Here is a 20201-nt window from a genome sequence, read left to right on the forward strand (position 1 = left end):
TACTCTTTGTATGTTTCTATTTTATAAATTCTTTACAATGAATTTTAGTGCTTTTTAAATTATAATTAACCTATTTTTCTTTTAAAAGGTATTTTTACAAGAGCTATCATGCTTGGCAATAAGAAGAATTCCCTATAAATACAAGTCCCTATGCTCTACTATTTCATTTATCAAGTTGAGAAGACAAAACGGAAGACACACCAAAAAAGAACACAATCAGGAGGGGAAATGGCCCCTCCTACAGTGGGAGGCATGGAGCACGCACAGGGCCAATCTTACGTGTTTCCCCCAGTGACCACGTGGCCTGAGCACTGCCCTCAAGCGGGAGCGATAACCCACAGGCTGCTCAGTTCAGAGGGACAGGAAGGGCACCACACACACTGATCCCCTCGTGGGTGGAGGATCCGGCCCAGGAAGAAGGTTGTAAAGAGAACAGCAGCCTTCTACTCCATAACTGTCTCATTCCTGGTTCACTACACGCCTAACAATTCTACTTAATAAGCCAAGAAGCCAACTGCAAGGCTATAATAAGGCAAAGCACTGAAGGTTTAGAGATGCCAGATAAAACACAAGTTCCCAGTTAAATTTGAGTATCAGGTAAGCAACAAATAATTTTAGCATAAGTATGCTGCGTTTGTCCCATGCAATATTTGGGATATGCAATATTTGAAACATATTATGCTAAAAAGTTGTTATTTATTAAAATTCAAATTTAATAGGACATCCTGGTTTTCTTGTTTTGTTAACTAAATATGGCAATCCTATGGAGGTTTCAAATATAGCATACATTTTGCTGTGGCATGCATCTTTATTTTGGGAAATCACCTTGGTAGGATGGTTGAATGTGACTTTGAATACCAGCTCTGATACAGTCATTAAATACTTACTAAGGTCAAGCCATTCAGCCTCCGTGAGCCTCACTGCCTAGATGCATACAATGGCATTACGAGTATATTCCGCACAAGACCAATATGAGAAGAGAACCCAATGAGATAATATATGGTGCACCTAGTAGAGTGCCTGGCACATAGTAGGTGCTCAATAAATCACTGCTATCTTATACCTTCTTAAAAGACTCACCTTCCTTCCTTCTTGATATGGCAAACGTAATGGCCACTCATTGTAGATGTTCCCATGTGACTGATGAATGCAAATAATTCATACACTGTGAAAGAGGAAAGAACTCAGTTAGAAGCAGCATTTCTAGAATCCAGAACACTTCTGATCAGAATTTAAAACCAACAATAGTGTAATCCAGCAACTGCTTAGATTAGAAAAGCAAAGTCTATTTACCTTGCTATGTTCACACACACACACACACACATCCCCCAGAGTGACACTAAATTCAACCTGCAAATGCATAATAACAAAAGCAGGACATAAACTATCAAAGCACAGCCAATGTCAAACTCAAATCTAGAAGGGATTAAAAAATCCCACAGCCAAGTCTGGTGGCAGGCTCATGGGTCTAAAATGCTAATCTTGGCTCTATCACTTCCACACAGCATGAGGGTGGACAAGTTGTTTCCTCTCCCTGAGGCTGTTTCTTCATGGAGATTAAAAAAAAAAATCCACCCACTTCACAGGGTGGTATGAGACTTAAATGAGCAATTCAGACTAAAATACCATACAAATGTCAGAATTATAAGGAAGAGAGCAGATAGCTGTTATCATTTATAGAAAGGGATAATGCCTCACACAAGATTTTTGACTTGCTCTTTGTCATAACCTATGTGGAGCCAAACTCCAGGCTTGAAGTTTTCTCAACAAGGAGATATATAGCCGCTTAGAGGATGAAATCAATCTTCATTCTCTAACAAGTACTTCCTGCCATCAAGCCCATAACTCTGTATCAAATGCATGTTGAATCAATCTCCGTTCATGTTCCTTTAGCTAATCCTAGACCCACACAAAACAAAGTGGGTTCTATGAACTAGTACCAGTCCACTCAAGAAACTGTTAAAGATTGCAGTGAGATAGTACAGACATTGAATGCATTTATAAGCTTTTATATTAACCAAGAATAGTATTATGTCCTTTGCATTTAATAAAAAAAAATTTTATTACATTTTCCATAGAAGTATTAGTTCTGGACAGACCCTATCTTTCACCCTCTCTCCCCCATTCTTCCTCTCTCTTGCTTTTCATGCATGCTCATTCACTTATCTATCAACCCCCCTCAGCATTTTACTCACTCTTCCCAGCATCACACACTGTAGATCATCTTCTTCCTCAAATACTTGCCCCCAGGACATGGCTTTCTTGGTGGTCCAGCTGCCTCACTGCTTGTTCCACATCTGTCTCCTTTGCAGGTTCCTCCTTGTCTCCCTGACCTCTGCATGTTGTTGACCTGGAACTCAGACACGTGCGCCTGCACACACACACACACCCCCCATCTAGACACTCTGAGTGTTCTCATCTAGTCTCATGGAAGTAAGTAATAGTGCTTTCTTAATTTCATTTGCTGAATGTTCATTGCTAGTGTATAAAAATACAATTGAATTTTGTACATTGATCTTGTTTCCTGCAACCTTGCTGAAATCATTATTAGTTTTAAGTTTTTTAGTGGATTCCTTAGGATTTTCTAAATACAAGATCATGTAACCTGCAAATAGAGCAGTTTTACTTCTTCCATGATAATCTGGATGCCTTTTACTTCTTTTTCTTGACAAATTGCAATGGCTAGGGCCACCCATACAATGTTACATAGAAGGGGTGACCTCCTTGTCTTCCTCCTGATCTTAGGAAGAAAGCATTTAGTCTTTCACATTATGTATGATGCAAGCTGTGGGTTTTGTGTATTTACTCATTATCAAATTGAGGAAGTTCCCTTCCATTTCTAGTTTGTTAGGCATTCTCCCTTCAGCCTTATCCATCTCAGTCAATGCCAATTCTATTCTTCCAGTAACTCAGGGAAAAAAATCTCAACTTCTCTCTTACACTCTTTATACCCACCCTATCTACTAGAGCAAGTCCTGTCAGTATTTTCTTCAAAATATAACCAGAATCCAACCACTTGTTACCATCTCCACTAGTAACCCCTGATCCAAGTCACCATCTCTCTTGTCTGAATTATTACAATAGCCTCTTCACTGGGCTCCCTGCTTTTTCCCTTGCCCCCTGCCTGCTATTCTCAGCATGACTGCCGGAGCAGTCTTTTTTAAATGGAAGTCTATTGTGATCTGCCCAAAAGCCCTTGCAGTGTCTTCCTGTATCTCAGAGTAAAATCTTACTCTTGCAACACCTATGAAGTCCCCCTACCTCCTCTCCTTCTTCCTTTTACTCCACTCCAGCTACCCCAGCTTCCTGGCTGCTCCTCAAACACACCCAGCAGGCTCTGGACTTCAAGCTTTAGAGAGTTTCAGAGAGAAAGAACTACTGCTCCTTCTCTCTGAAACTCTCTTTTTTCAGATGTTACATGACTCACCCCTCACTCCATTGAGGTCTTGGGTCAAATGTCACCTCAACAGAGAGGCCTTCCTGAGCCACCCTTAAAAATAACAACCCTCCCCTCCACACCCACCCTCACCCCTGTTGCTCCAATTGTCCTGATCCTGCTTTCCTGTCCATAGAACACGATGGAACAATGGCCATGTCACATACTTACTTGGGCATTTATTTATTGTCTGTCCCCTTTTACCCCAGACTAGAATACAGATCCACAGGGACAGGGGATTTGTTCATTTATTGGAAATATTCCAGGCACAGAAAACAATGTTTTGCATGTGGTAGGTACTTAATAAGTATTTGTTGGATGTGTAAATAAAGGAGTGAGTGAAAGAAAGACTCTTAATTTCCTCACTTGTTTTTATATCTTGTTATATTGTATATATCTTTATGTGTATATATATATATATATATATATATATATATATATATATATATATATGGGTATCAACTAGTGAAATAATTACTTAATCAGAAAGGATGGCTTTCCTGTCATTAACTAAGTTTGTGTTGCTAGCTATCAAATCCACTGACAAAAACAATCCCAAATTTGAAATCAGAAGCCAGGCAAAAACTGTTGTGAATGACAGTCACTTTGCCTGGTTCTTATTTTTGAGACAGTGACCTTGCCCTTGCCCTTGTCTGCCCTCCTGTTGGCCTCCCACCCCTACCTCACTCAGTAAGCAAGAAAGGATGTGGGCTGAGACCTTTTCATGTTTCTTGGGCTCTGTTGGTTTTTAAGCCCTTCTGGAAGAATGCTATTAATATATCAAATTCCAAATCTTCAATCTAAGAGACACAGTGCTGCTCTGCCAAAATGCAGCTGCCCTCTGAGAATTTTCATAAAATATAGAAAGGACACTATAACCCAATCAAAGCATTTTTCTTGAGGAACTGTCCCCCAAAACAATGACTTCAGCAATTCAACAGAGTATTTAACAAGCCTTCCTACCATAAGTCAGGGTCACATCAGTGAAACACTGCAGACAACAACACAGCCAATGGGTTGACGAAAACATTTAGACATAGAGAAAGGACAAATCCATACATCCCAAGACACCCAAACATATTAAGGACCCAAAGGTATTTTCCTCTCTTTGGTTGCAGGGTGGGAAACCTGCAGCCTTCTGATTTCAAGATTGTTCTTTTTTAAGCACCAAAGGAAGCAAGAAAAGCTTCATCTTTCTCTGCTGCACTCCTTTTAATAAGAGGATTTGTTCTGCAAAATTTGGATTCAGTCAAAAGGCCACACTTAAGAAACTGGAAGGCCATATTTCATTTTAAGACCACAGGTTCCCCTTTAAAAGGTTAGTGTAAGTTTTAGTCCTATAATTAAAAGTAACCATGTTTATCAATATAAGCAACTATCCCATGCATTATTCACGACCTCCCGCTAGGAATCAACAGCAAAGGAAACAATGTCTTTCAACACATTTGCAAAAACTAAACAGGTAATAAATTTCAATTCATATTTGTTTACAAATAGAAAGTCAAGGTGTATAAACCAGACAGGGAAGTTACTACTGATTCTTCTCCAAGTTCCCAGAGATCTCCTTCCAAAGGAAAAAGAGAATGTGTACATATATATGTGTCTTTGTGTGTGTGTGTGTGTATATATATATACACACACACACACGTATATCATATATATACATGATATATATATACACACACATATACATATATACACACATATATACATATATATACACACACATACATATATACATATCACTCCAAAACAGTCCAAAATAACATTTACTCAAAAAAAAAAAAAAAACCCTTCTTATATAAATAGAAAAAGTAGTTTGAAATAAGGTAAGCATTTCAAAACGTTGACTTTCAAAGTACTTAGAAGAGCTAAACAAAACTGACGAAACCACTCTACCACTATGTCCTACACCTTCTGGACAGTGTCCCTCTAAAAAGCCAGAGTTAAACAGTGTCTGCAACTAGCATTCTTCCTCCCTATAAAAGTTATCCTTTTTGAACTCTAGGAAAATGTTTCCAACCTTCCTAATGAAGATTTTTAATATTAAATTTTATCACTACTATCCCCACTCAACATTAATAACAATTGTACTCTTGATTTTGTTCTTTGAGAAACCACTATCAGAGAATTTATATGAAACTTGGAAGGTAGAAGAGGTCAGCAATGTGCACTTTCAACGTCATCTGGAAGAATGGCCACCCAGAGACTGTATAGGAGAGGGCCCGGCAAATACCATTGGCGAAATCTGGCCCACAGTCTGTTTTCGTAATACCCAGGAGAAGAAAGGGGAGAATATGAGATAGCCATGTTCATGGCCCTAACGCATTTATGATCTGGCTCTTTAGAGGTTTGCTGGCTCCCGGTCTATGGGGATGAACTTAGTTCATCTCACTGCTTACTGCTTATTAAAGGCCCCATAATTAGTGAAGCTACTTGTTAACTTGTAGATTTTTGTCTGGTAAAGATAGAAAAAATTTCTGTCCAGTGGAACACATAACCTCCGGATTTATGGTCCTGATAGATACAGACTAATTTTTAATCTAACCCACCAATCTCATCCTGACATTTCTTTGTTGTCTTTATATATCCTAGCTTTACAGATGTTTTTAAACCAGTAATAACATCTGGCTGGTTCTCTCATTAATTAAATGAGCTAAAGAAAATCTGTGATATGTGTTCATTTTATATTTACCTGAAAGTTATGATTTGGCCTTTTGAAAATTCTGCTTTAACAACACATAATGACCAAAAGCAACTCTCTTAGATTCAGGAGTGCCTGTAAATGACTTTATTTTTACAAGCTATTATAGCATCTACATACGTTTACAAAGCAGTGGTAACTCATCAGGGCATGACACATCATTTAGTCAGTCTACAAAGAGTGCCACCAAACATCCTTCAAATAACCATCAAGACCCCAGGGACTCCACAGTCTGCTGGTGAGACAAACTGGGTTCTTATCTTCCTAACTTGAATAATTTGTACCATTATCTGTCCCTAACTCCTTCCATACAAAGGGGTTGAGGAAGGGGAATAATGTCCCCAATTTACTCTGGGGAAAACCCTAGTGAGGGAAGGAGGAGGAAAAAGGACCTGTGCAAATCAAATCAAGAACATCTTAAGCCAGCTGACAACATGACATTTTAGAGGTTCTACAAACTGCCTCTCGCAACCCCAGCCAGCTCAAAATTACCAATCTCTCTGCAATAACACCTAACACTCCCAATATAAAACGCTTCCCTCCCAGTTGAATAGTTCTCCATCATTCATACTTCGGTGTAAATTAGCTTACTCCACAGAGTGGCTTTCTCTAAACTTTCAGTAGCACCACTGAAAAAACAGGAATTGCAACAAGTGCTAAGTGGGATGGGAATTAGAGCCGGGAGGTATGAAGTAAGTTTATGTCACTTTCAAGTAGGGGGAGGAGCTGTACCGACTATTCTCCAGACCCTCTTTTGGGGACATTCCTTAGGGAGTTCAGCATATTAGGAGCCCCACCATTATGCAAGCGAAACTGTCTCAACTCCCTTGTCTGAAAATCTCAGCTGCAGCAGCAGATCTCTAAACCATTACAGTGATGTGGCTGAAGGAGCCAGAGCAGGTTTTGAGTAATCACAGCCTAATCGCATGTTAATTACATTGGCAATCAGTGAGTTCTTTCTTAAAAAAAATTAAACACTCTTTAAGTGCAACACAAAAACAGGAATGATTTTGAAAACAGCAGAATCCAAGACAGGTCAGAGTGAAGGCCTGATTTCCCATGGTTTTGAAATTTTTAAGAACTCAACAGAAAGTTAGGTGCTAGCCCTGAAATATGCAGAATGTGGCAATAAGAAGACCCTTTTGAAAAATAGACTCTTGCCTACTCATTCCCATACAAAATGTGAAGGGCGATGATTCGTACAGGGTAAAGGAGGAAGTGTATGGGCTTCAAAATCAGACAGCCTTGAACTCCAACCAGTTCTCCTACCGCTAGCAAATCCCTTTACTTGTCACCATTTCCTCATCTGAACACCTACCTATAAGTAGTGAAGGAAAAGTGGTTGAGGAAGTCCCTGGCTCACAGTCAGCATTCCATAAATAAGTGACAGCCACCACTTCATCAAGTTAATAGCACTAACCTTTTTAAGCCAATTAGATACCATTTAAATAAAAAAGTTTCATGCGATAACATTACTTCCTCATTCTGAAAGATGGAAATAGTGATTTTCAGTTAACATATTTCCTAAAGGAAGAATTTGATACAAGTGCTTCTTTAATCCCTGTCCTTGTAATAATCACTTTTGTCCGATTCAAACACCTACCTTCTTATTTTCAGTGCTAACCTGGTGCGAAGAGGTCCAGTAGCCACTCCGCTCCTTCTCACAGTAATAAGAACCCCATACTGCTTTTAAGGTGCTAGTTTTCAAATTTAAGCTTCATTTGAATCACCTGAAGGGCCTGTTAAGACAGCTTACTGGGTTCCTAATTAAGCAGGCCTGGGGGAGGCACAATGAAGTGTAGTTCTAGCAAGTTCTCAGGTGAAGCTGATTCTGCTGGTCCAGCCACACTTGAACCAATGCTTGGGGGAGACCAGCCCTTCCCTGCTCAGCTCACATGCTAGGAAGGAAGATGTCTCCACCCTCAGGCTCCTCTGGGAGTAGGGCCATGACCCAGGCCTGAATCAACCTGCCTCAGTGACTGGGATAGGGCTGGACACATAAGAAGTCTCAAGTTCTCTCTCAGTCTTTTGTTGAGACTCTTTCTGCTAGATTTTAACCTGGAAAGATACAGCTGTGGGAGGCACTGGCAGCCATCTTGTGGCCATCAGGGAGAGCCTGCCCAGGACTGGAACAAACCCCCACAGGGCCCATCTAGATAAAAGGGTTTGAGTTCTGAATCAAGACCTGCCTGGAGTCAAGTCCCCCTGGGACCTGCCAGCTTTCATGAGACAATACTTCCCTTTTTGCCTAGACAAGTTCGTCTCAGATCTCCTGCCACTTATAACAGAATCTCCAAAACTAAGGTTGTTTTTATTTGTTTGGGCTCCCAAATAGCAATTACTCTTACCATTTAATTGTATTCAATACCCCCAAGAAAAATATCTCAACCAATTTACTAACCAAAAGAAGGTAAAAAAAAATAACTTGGGAATTTAAACAACCTACCTAAACAGAACACATATCTCCCCAGGTTAACCTACAAATTTAAAGTACTTCCAATCAAACCCCTACAGAATGGCCAATTACAAGATCTGCAACTTTACAAAATTCAGCAGTAACAATTTAGAATATACAATGGAGAAATTTTTTATTCATAAGTAACACAGAAAATGTGATTCCGAGACATATCTAAACCAGAAAGGCACAGCATGGTTATGAAGAAAACCATGTTGCTTTGCAGGGAGTGGGAGGGATGAAGCTAAGAGGCAGCAAAATATGTTTCTGGCTAGAAAAACTCAATTTTGTAAAACTATTGGGCATTCCCAAACTAATCCACAGTGTATGAAACGCTCATACAAATCCATAAAAAACAGCTGACAAGCTCAATAAAAACAGGAAAATGGCCAAAGGAAATGAGGAGGCTGTTAACAGAAGAAAAACAAGTAGATAATAAAGATACTAAAAATAAGAAATGTGCTCAACCCGATGGGGAGGACTGGGGAATCCGGAGTCACCAGTGCGCCCCGCATGTGCAGCAGCGCTGTGTTTCTGGAGGGTCATGTGATGGTAATCTGCATTAAACACTTTAAAATATGCATTTTTCACTCAAAAACTTCACTTCCAGAAGCTCACCCTACTAGGACTCAAGACTGTTCATTACATTATTTCTAATAAAGCAAGAAAGGAATGAATGACGGAATGATGGAGGCAGGGAGAAAAGGAGGGAGGGAAGCTGTTTAAGTATTTACTACCTGGATAGGGATTAAAAATCAGGCATTTGTTGTACTTCTGTGAATTGAATTCATCCTTTAAGAAATTCATTATTTAAAAAGCATTGCTGTCATCTTCTGAATGTGGAAATACCTTCATTATTTGAAATTCTTCCTGTAATATTGTAGTCATTTATTTAGAAGATACCTAACTGGCCTAAAATTAGGTATAAATTAGGTATACCAATTTTGGACATGTTTAGAATAGAATATGATTATATGATTAACATATGTTCAATGATATACATTTACATATAGGTACACCCAAAAGGGAAAAGCAGGTTACAAAATAGTACCTATAAATAGAGTGTTATATTTTATAAATATATGTATTTATATTCATTTTTGTATATTTATGATAAAAGGTCCAAAGAATTTAAATACAACTTTTTTTGGTTATTGCTGGGTAGTAGTATTATAATTTTTAATTTCCTCTTTTCACTTATATTTTCTCAAGTTGCTAAAATTAATATATATCCTTTTAATTATAAGAAAGACAAACAATATAAATGTTAATTTTTTTTTACAAAAAAAAAAGTCAGCAATGACTATGAGTTGAGGAGCAAAGTACAGCAGGTCATCTTTCTCCTTTCCTTTGATTCATACAGTGTAACACGACAGTGTGCAGCCAATCCCTCTGTACAGCACTTAGTGGAAGCAGCAAAAAAACAACCCCTGAGACTGCTACCTCCTGGCACTCATTTAATTCTTCATTCGATCAAGTTATTTGCTGATCCCCTACCATGGGCCAAGCACGGTGCCGGGGAAGCTATTTAAATAACATCTGTTCTTCAGACTATAAAATGAGACTCAAGATGCATTTGGTGAGTTAAAGTGCTTTTGTTTTCTCATAATTAGATTTTTCACCTACGACAGGCTTCATACCCTGCATATCCTGTGTGTGATTTCCGGTCGTGTGTCTCACAACGCTCCTTCCCCACCGTCACTCATAATCCCTGGAGTCCGACCCACGGTGCCAGAAAGGGTGCTGAAAGCACCATCGTGGCATCCTTGACACACCTCAAAACCCACCAGTGCCAGGAATATCTGCAGATCGCCCTGGTGCAGTGAGCTCTGAGGAGATGATGTAGCTGCTGCTTATCATTACTGACCATCTGCGAGAGAGTGGCTGGTGCCTTCAAGCTCCATCAGAAGAAAGGAAACCCTACAGATCAGACCCTCCCTCACGGCGCAGCCAAATACCTTGGCAGTGTTACAACAGCCCCATTTTGTGGTTTATTCCTTCTGTGAGAAGAACTCATCATCTCCAAAGAAAAGTCTATTACAGAAAATCAATGAAGAGTGAACCGACAGACATGTAACATGTAATAAATCCTGCTCATGAATTATTGAGTAACTTGTCCATTACAGCTTTTAATATCTTGGGCAAGCTAGTGATTTCTGAAAAGTAATATAAAACTCTTTAAGTGGATATGGAAGTTGGGAGAACTACATCTCATCCTTTTCTTATCCAGTTGCAATTAAAACAATTTCACTGATAAAATTCCTATTTTATATTTAAAAGAAGAAGAAGAAAAAAGTCTCCCACCCTCTCTCTCTAGTTCTAGATCAATACATATATGTTGGGTCTAGTAAGAACGCTAATGAGTAGATCTGCAACTAAATGATTCCAGGGATAAATGCTGCTGATGCAAATTCAGTTAAACCCAATAATTATTTACTGAATGTTTTCTAAATACAAGACACCATGAGCTTTATAAAAATAAAATGGCCTCTGCCTTCCACTACCTCCCAGTCAAATGATAAGCACAGATAATCTACATAAATAATTTTATTGCAAGATCAATTTGATGCCTCTAACAACAGAATAATAACAATGGATTCTATTGGCTACAGGCACAGCTCTGGGGGCAGACTGCCTGCACTGGAATTGTGGTTCAAACCCCTCACTAGCTATGTAACCTTGACAAGCTACTTAACCTTCTTTTAGTTTCTTTACCTGTAAAATGAGGATAATAGTGGTATCTACCTCATAAGGTTACTGTGAGGATTAAATATGGCACAAATTGTTAATACTGGTAGAGTTAATACAAGCATATGAGGTAAGCATGGGCTGATTATGATAAGGATCTAGGAGTGCAGTCCAGAGGAATGGAATCGGTGGCCAAGTTTAAATAATGGTAAGAACTGTACTGTGCAGGGATGGGAGGGAAGGGCATTTCCCAATTAGGGATCAAGCTGAGCAGACGCCTGCGGAAAGCGAGAAGGGAGTTGGCGATGGCTGAGTAGGCTGGGGTGGCTACAGTACCAGGCATCCCAGCTGTAGGTACTGGGGGGCAGAATAAGTAGCACGAGGTAGGCTGGGAGCTGACTGGAGGAGGTGTTGAATGCCAGGCTAACGAGTCTGATGTTATTCTGTGGGTAATGGCAGCTCAAGAAGCCGGGCACCACAGTGTTTACAAGCATGGATGCCGGATTTGAACATGGCTCCACCTCTCAAGAGCTGTGTGACCTTGGGCAAGATACTTAATCTCTTTGTGCCTCTAGATTCTCACCTGTAAAATTGGTTGTGGTGAGGATCAAGTGCGTGTTGATATGCAAAGTGCTTAGAACAGTGCCTGACATGCAGTGACAAATGGCCTACGCCACCTCTTCCTGTCATCCTGAAACAGGCCTTGAGAAAGTTAGTAGCAGGTGGTATTGGTAATAGTATGGTCAAGGACTTAAGGATACGAGATTGCTTTTCTACTACTCAAAAAATACCACCATGAAAACGAATGCTTTCTTTTTGACGAAAGCTCCCATGGTTCACAAAGAAATTTTACCTCAAAGGAACAGATGAAGTGAAAGCTGACATTAAACTAAAGCACACATACTACAAAGCCCAAGACTTCAACAGATCACAGTGGCCTATGCAAGGTGGCAAAATGCACCATTTACGAAAAGACAGCATCTGTGCTAACTTTTGAATGATGGTTAAAGTCTGGATATGTAGTGGTAGGAGAGAAAGGCATGAGCTGAATGCATAGCTGAATGTATGAGCTGAACGTGACCACTCAGACAACCTCTAAGGCAAGAACTTACTTCCAGATCCATCCCTGACTCTAGGTCCTTCAGGCTTGGCCTCAGAAATAATGTTTGCATTGGCATTATTCTCCATCTCGATCACAAAGTCACTGTCCTCTTCAAACTCAGGGTGGCTGAAGATCCAATCCAGTGCTCTTTCCAGGTTATGATTCTAATAAAATAAAACAATTTTACAATGCATGCAGTCCTCAGACTTCACTATATCCCGACCATCTGAGCCAGAAGTCAAGCAGATGGGGCTGGAGGCCTGAATTCATTAGTCCTAAGTGCCTCCGAGTAAGAAGCTCTGACTCTGCATATGAAATGCACGTTCAGTTGGCATTCTGCAAGTCTCCCTGACTGAAGTCTGTAATTGGATATGCTGGAAAAGTTCTGAGCAGCAGGTCAGCACTCCAAAGCCCACATCAGTCTTAGCTCAGCATTTCTGTGGGTGGATGCTGATAACGATGGGTGTAGAATGCCAAAGGGTATGAAATGCAGCCCTTTCTAAAGTCACACTAATTGCACACACCACTACTTTCTCTACCAACCATATTTTCTGCAGATAACTCTGCAAGATAGAGGGGTGCCACTGTGAGTATTATGTTAGAGCCTCTTCTCCCTGAATGTTGGTAGAATGCTTGGATTGCAGTAGAGACGCGATTAATGCCTTGATTAATGATGACAACACTGGTTAGTTAAGCACAATTGTTTTAAACTGAACTCCACACTGTTCCAACTAATTGACCATAAATATATTTCCATCTTTCCCTGCTTGTGACAGCACTGGCAGGTTAAAGAATTTGTTTAGACATGGTCAGAATCTCTAATGCAACAGGCAAATAAAATAAGCAGGGCACAAAAAAGTACCCCAAGTAAAACAAACTCTGGTTGAGATATTTTGAATATTGTAAAGGGAAACAGATCATGGCAGCCACATTCCTATGAGACAGTCAAGAGCCACTGTGTCCTCAGCAACAGTCCCTAGCAGGCACCCAATCCGTTTGGCAAGACATATCAGTTGCAGACGCTCATTCAAATATGGATTATGGTGTGGCAAGAAAGAATAGGGGTTTTTATTTAAAATTTAAAAAAGTACTTTCCCTCAGTATTAATCAAGTCTCTGTACTGCAGGAGGAAGACTTCTATCTACCCTATAGTTTCACAGTCCCTTCTCTCCTGATAGTATGAGGAAGTTCATGACTACTACAAGAACCTTCTCTTTCTGCAGAAAGAAACAGCAGGAGAGAATTCCAAGGAGCCCTTCAGTCTTCTATGAGGACTTTGGAGAAACATTTCTCTAGGGTCTTGGTATCAGAAAAGCATTCTCTCTCTTAAAGAACTTTCTTATAGAACGTGGAATCTCATGGATCCCTCCTTGCTCTAAGGCCACAAGCAAGCTCCAAGTCAAACCTGTGATGCCCTGTTAACAAACACTCACGATGTTACAAAGCTTCCTTCAGTTTGGACCTCTTACCCCAGCTTTATTATCTCCTTATTCTTAAATTATCTGTATGATTTCCACAATCATTTATTTTAGCTTTATACATACTATATGCAAATAAATCTTTATGGGTCACACTGGGGTATAGAGTCAGACAAACATGATTCAAAATGATCAAAGGACACTGGCAAGTCTCAACAGAAATACAAACCACCTCCAACAAGAAAAGGGCCTTCACACACAGCTTCTCACGCTTACCGTTGCTCGTAGGGCCTGAATGGCCTGATTTCGCTGGAATCCCATGGAGGTGATGATAGCTACAATTTCCTCTGGAGGCTGGTTATCCAATCCACCAAACACAGAGGCTCCAGCAGAAGCTGCTCCTCCATAACCAGGCATGGTCAGTGGTTCAGCAAAATCTGAAAAAAATAATCACACTAAACCTTTTTTCTTTTCTTTGGTCTTGAAATAACACCAAGAAGGAAAAATACCTGTAAAGTTACAATAATTGAGACAGTCCAGTACTGGCATAAGGAAAGACAGTAAATCCACTGAATAGAATTGAGATTCTAGAAATAAACCCATATATCTAAGGTTAATTGATTTTCAACAAAATCATCAGTGAGGAAAGGACAGTCTTTTCAACAAATGGTACTGGGACAACTAGATATCCACTTATAAAAGAATGAAGTCAGACCCCTACCTCACACTATAAGCAAAATTAACTCAAAATGGATCACTGATCAAAATGTAAGAAATAAAACTATAATACTCTTAGAAGAAAACATAAGAGTAAATCTTTGTGATGCTGGGTTAGGCAATGATATTTTAGATACAACTCAAGAAGCATAAGTGATAAAAGATTTTTAAAAAAATAGATAAATTGAACTTCATCAAAATTAAAAACTTTTGTGCTCCAAAGGACACCATCAAGAAAGTGAAAACACTGCAGAATGGAAGATAATATTTGTAAATCATATATCTAAGAAATTTGTATCCACAATATAAAAAGAATGCTTAGAACTCAACAATAAAAAGACAACCTCATTAGAATGAGGAAAGAATTTGAATAGACATTTCTCCAAAGAAGATATACAAATGGCCAATAAATACACAGAAAGATACTCAACATCATTATTCATTAGGGAAATGCAAATCAAAACTACAAGATACCTATTCACACACCCTAGAATGGCTATGATAAAAAAGATAGCAAAGATTATCGAGGATGTGGAGAAATTAGCACTCTCATTCATTACTGGTGGGAATGTAAAATAGTTCAGCCACTGTGTAAAACAGTTTGGTAGTTCCTCAAAAAGTTAAACATGGAGTTATCATATGACACAGCAATTCTACTCAAGAGGAATGAAAACAAATGTCCACACAAAACCTTGTATACAAATGTTTGTAGTGGCATTATTCATAAAAGCCAAAAAGTGGAAACAACCCAAATGTCCATCAACTGATGAAAGAATAAAATGTAGTATATGCATACAATGGAATATTATTCGGCCACAAAAAAAAAAGAAATGAAGTACTGATATATGCTACACATGCATAAACCTTGAAAACATTATGCTAAGTGAGAGAAACCAGACTCAAAAGACCTCCTATGATTTTGTTTATATAAAATGTCCAAAATAGGCAAATCTATACATCCAGAAAGCAGATTAGTGGTTGCCAGGAGCTGGGGTGAGCAAGGGACCAGGGAGTGACTGCTAATGTGTATAGGATTTCTCTTGCGGTGTACAAAAATGTTCTAAAATTACATAGTGGTAATTGTTGCACACCCCTGTGAATTTAATAAAAACCATTGAAAAGCACACTTTAAATTGGTGAATATATGAATTATATCTTAATAAAGTAGATCTTTTTTAAAAGACAACTAAATGGCCTCTATTTCTTCATGCTTACGTTTCCACTTTAAGTCCTCATCATCTCTTAGCTAAAGTATATCCCACATCTTTCTAATGGTCTTTTTGGCACTGAATTACACACTTTAAAGGAGTGAATTATATCTTAATAAAGCTATTGTTTATAAAAAGAAGAAGAAAGATGAATGTCTTGACTTTGTCCCCCACTCCAGCGGATTATGAGCTGAAAAGTCATTTTCTGGGGACATGTCCACAGGGGAAATGGAGGGACCAAGGCTTAGCGTCACTGAGGACCACGTTGGACGCCAAAGCCACTGTATTTTCCCATCACCGACCTGGCTCTTCCATGTGAACAATGATCCAGTTGAAGGCCACCTCGGCGCCCATATTTCCAGTGAAGTACACGGCCTTCCGACACGCCTCTAGAGGGAAGCCCATCTCGGCCAGCTGCATCACCGATGACTCGTCAATGTCGGACGCTGCAGAGGACACACGAGAGTCTGGCATGAAAAAGTAAACTATTTCCTCTTGTCTCAGCTGCTCTTCACCCTCTCATCCACGTTATCCAAAGGAAGTACTATTTTGTTGAGTGTGTAGACATGTTTTTTTTTTTTTTTTGAGACAGAGTCTCACTCTGTTGCCCAGGCTAGAGTGATGTGGCGTCAGCCTAGCTCACAGCAACCTCAATCTCCTGGGCTCAAGCAATCCTCCTGCCTCAGCCTCCCAAGTAGCTGGGACTACAGGCATGCGCCACCATGCCCGGCTACTTTTTTCTATATATTTTTAGTTGGCCAATTACCTTCTATTTTTAGTAGAGATGGGATCTCACTCTTGCTCAGGCTTGTTTCGAACTCCTGACCTTGAGCGATCCTCCTGCCTCTGCCTCCCAGAGTGCTAGGATTACAGGCGTGAGCCACCACACCCAGCCACAGTGCTTTTACTTTTGTTTTAAGCCATCCAAATTTTAAGCTATGTGGGCTGAGTTTTTATCTTTGACCTAAATAGGAACTACATTAATTACCTGAACAATCCAAGCACTGAACAACAATTCTCTAATTTCATATGGGAGAGATTTAGTGTATTCCCAAAGCCATTTTAGCCTCTCAGATCAGTCTTAAGACTTCTACAGCAGCCTCTCCTATGACTGAAATTTGAAGAGAAAAATATTATCGATAGGCCAAAAAGCCTATTCCTTAAATCTCACAGAAAGTTACAGCAGGCCTTTAGAGACAACTAGCAATCATAGGAAGTAATCAGCTCTGGGAAATTGAGAACTCAAATGTTAAGTATAGAAGGAAAGAATGCCTTTTTAAATTGTATGCGTTTAAAATATTAAAAAAAAGAGCTTTATAAACCTAACTGTAACTCAAACACAGAGGGTTTTATTTTCTTTTGTTAATAATATATGGATATAGGTAGATGCGTGTGTATACATCTGTGTGGGTATATATGTATACACATATGTTTGTATATTTATACATATGTGTATATATACATACGTGTGTATATATTAATACATACATATATCCCTTGTGTTTTCCATATCCTGAGGACTCTGCTGAAAATTCTGCCAATTTTCTGGCTATCAGTAGAAAAATTGAGAAATGGAGATATCTGTTCTACAAATATTATATTTAAAATGCATTTACCAAAGTTCCCTCTTACAAGGAAGATACACAGAACCCCCTATCAAGGTCAAATATTAAAAACAAATGATGTGGGACAACAGTGGTTTCCAAATTGTGTTCTATGGCATCCTAGTGTTCTAAGAGAGTCATAATGGTTGAATCAAAAACGGGGTTTCTAAGGTCAAATAAGTTTTTAAAATCTACATATTCTATTCTCCCCTTAGAAATGCATAATGTACATTAGCATAGTGAAAACTCAAAAGTTCTGTAATAAAGAATTCTACTACAGTAAAGAAACTATGAAACTCTTTGTGTAGAACACCTTTCAACATCTTATAAGACTAGTGCTAGAGCACAGTTTAAGAAATACACTTTAATAAGTAGTATATACATGTACATAGCATTAGATTGGAAATGTATAATTCCATTTTTGTGAAAAATAAAGTGAGCCAGCCATAGGTAGAGGGCTATACCCCAAATGTTAATAGTGGTGATGGAACCATGAATGATTCTTCTTGCTAATCCATAGTTTCTAAATGTCTTTTTACTTTTATAATAAGAAAATAACCAAAGTTATTCTTTTTAAAAAATCTGAGAAAGGTAGGATGCAAATGTCAATTTATCCCAGATAGTTCTAATTTCTTGTGTTGATTATAGACAATTGTTGATAAGACAGCATGCTTACACCCAGGAGGAACTGCATGGCCAAAAAAGTAAATACTGGGAAATGGCCATGTGCTCACGGTCGGTGGGAAGCAGACTGCTCTGGCACAATCATTTTCAACCACCTATCAGTTCCCCTGGGGTGAGATCCTGCAGGTCAGCTCTCAGCAGGATTAGGGGCATCCAGCAAACCTCTCACATGCTGGGAAAGTCTAGTGGCATGAAAAGCACACTCACTCCTAGCCCTGGTTCTGGTCACAGCCCTTGGGTCTCTGAAACTTCTCAGATCTCAGCTTTGCCATCTGTAAAAAAGTTACTTGCCCTGCCAGTCTTACTGTGATAATCAAATGAGATCTGGGACCTTGTATAATGAGTAAAGTTATAGACTGTTGAAAGAATTTACACAATAATAAATGCAATATGGCCCATGGTAAGCATTCAAAAATTTTATCAGCCATTATTACGAATAGATTATTCACAGTGGCAATGGTTTATCCCAGATCCCCTTAACCTTACTAGGCCACATATTAAAGCCATAGCAGACTGTCCAACAGCCAGGACCACTGCTGACTTTAACAGCTCTTCTGACAATCAGCAAATCATAACTGACTCAAGAAAGGAAACATGAAGGTCTAAGTAAGCTACATGATCAATCATTTGCAATGTGTGACATTCAAACTCCTAAATTAACAACAGTGAGTCTCTTGAAAGACTTTGTAGCCAAAAAGATTCAATTCAGACTATTTAGTGTTAAACACTCCCTCTTCCTCCTAATTAATATCTAAATATTCATTACAAACACATTTTTTAAATGTTCTTTTTGGAAAAACATGAGTATCAACTCCCATAGGATTAAGGCACAAAAAGGCTATAAAATTAACAAACAATCCAATCAAACTAATATCCTCAAGAGTATTAATTAATGCTACCATGTCCTGTTCAGTTGTGTTTGCATTATGTGTCTGGCGTCAGTGATGGCCACTTTTTCACTGAGTGCACCATCATTGCAGAAAGAGGCCTGCTCTTGTGGCCAAAGAGGGAAGAAACAGCATCATCATCCCCCATTCACACACGAGGAAACTGGAGGCTCGGGGAAGGTAAGTAAATTAATTATTCTCGTCACACAGTCATAAATGGCAGAGCCAAGATCCTAACCAAAGGCCGGCTGGCTCTCATGCTAATGGTCACTGTTCTGAACCCCACGGCCCACCTAATCAGCACGTCACTGGTTTACATTTGCTGCTCACTTGACTTGCAGACAGAATCGTTGCCACCCAGGGGAAGGTGGCACATACACACGTACAGGACAAAGGCTCTTGACTGCACTCGCACAGACAAATATGTCAGACTAATAACAATGGTAGGACACTGAGAAACATTTTAAAAGATACCTACGGTCTATCAATTGGTTCATCAGGCGATCTGGAAATTAAGGGAGAGGACAGAAAATGAGAACAAACAATGCCAGAGAGTTTTAGAGAAAGAAAAGCAGCTGATCCAGGACATTTGTTACCACCCCTCCCCACACCCCCAGAGGACCCCACAGTCGTCAGCCCCTCAACCCCACACACAGACCACCCAGCCCGCGTAACATGAAGTCATTACAACAACGAGAGCAAATAACACGTTTTGGGCATTTAGGTCAGATAAAACATGATGTTCTGATTATTATTTTAATGAACTAAAAATTTCCCTGTATTTCTAAGAACTCCGTATAATTACAAACCAAGGATTCTATTATGAACATCAGAGAGAGCCAGAGCAGTACTATTAAACCATCTTGTATTTCTCTGATGCTCATACTGATCTTTCTTTAACCCCTTTAATGAACCACCTGTACTACAGGACCCAGGATGTCCCTTCTCTACTCTCCCTTTCTACAGTTTAGCACTTGACTTCGCACAGAGAGTAACATAACACACATGCCTATCTGAATCCTATCTTGCTCCTCCCATACTCACCTTACTCTTCTTTTGTACCTGGCCATGGTCACCAGCAACATATACTGCTCAACTGAGGAAAACCCTTTGATAGAGGGGCCTAGGGTGTTCTATCGTTAGGAGTTAATTTTCCTAATGAACTCATTAGGAACATGAACAGTAAATAGGTGCGCAAAGAAAGCCAGAATAAAATAGATCTCATCGGAGTAACTGAGCTAATAATTAAACCAAAATTTTTCTGACACTGTTTTTGAACACACAAAGGTGAGGAGATT

General features: G+C 39.4%; 1 protein-coding gene across 2 annotated transcripts in view; it reads right to left on the reverse strand.

Moving 5' to 3' along the window:
* Positions 1-20201, reverse strand: part of USP13 (ubiquitin specific peptidase 13) — a 115910-nt gene that overhangs the window by 5936 nt on the left and 89773 nt on the right. The window contains exons 16-20 of one of the 2 annotated variants that reach the window (XM_012737002.3): positions 19382-19408; positions 16031-16174; positions 14080-14240; positions 12396-12549; positions 1081-1165 (exon numbers count right to left, since the gene is read on the reverse strand). In XM_012737002.3, the coding sequence (XP_012592456.1) occupies positions 1081-1165; positions 12396-12549; positions 14080-14240; positions 16031-16174; positions 19382-19408 (571 nt within the window). The remainder of the gene's footprint in view (positions 1-1080; positions 1166-12395; positions 12550-14079; positions 14241-16030; positions 16175-19381; positions 19409-20201) is intronic. The other variant, XM_076003663.1, reaches the window with a different exon arrangement.

The sequence above is a fragment of the Microcebus murinus genome, chromosome 1 (assembly GCF_040939455.1).
Source record: "Microcebus murinus isolate Inina chromosome 1, M.murinus_Inina_mat1.0, whole genome shotgun sequence".
NCBI lineage: Eukaryota > Metazoa > Chordata > Mammalia > Primates > Cheirogaleidae > Microcebus > Microcebus murinus.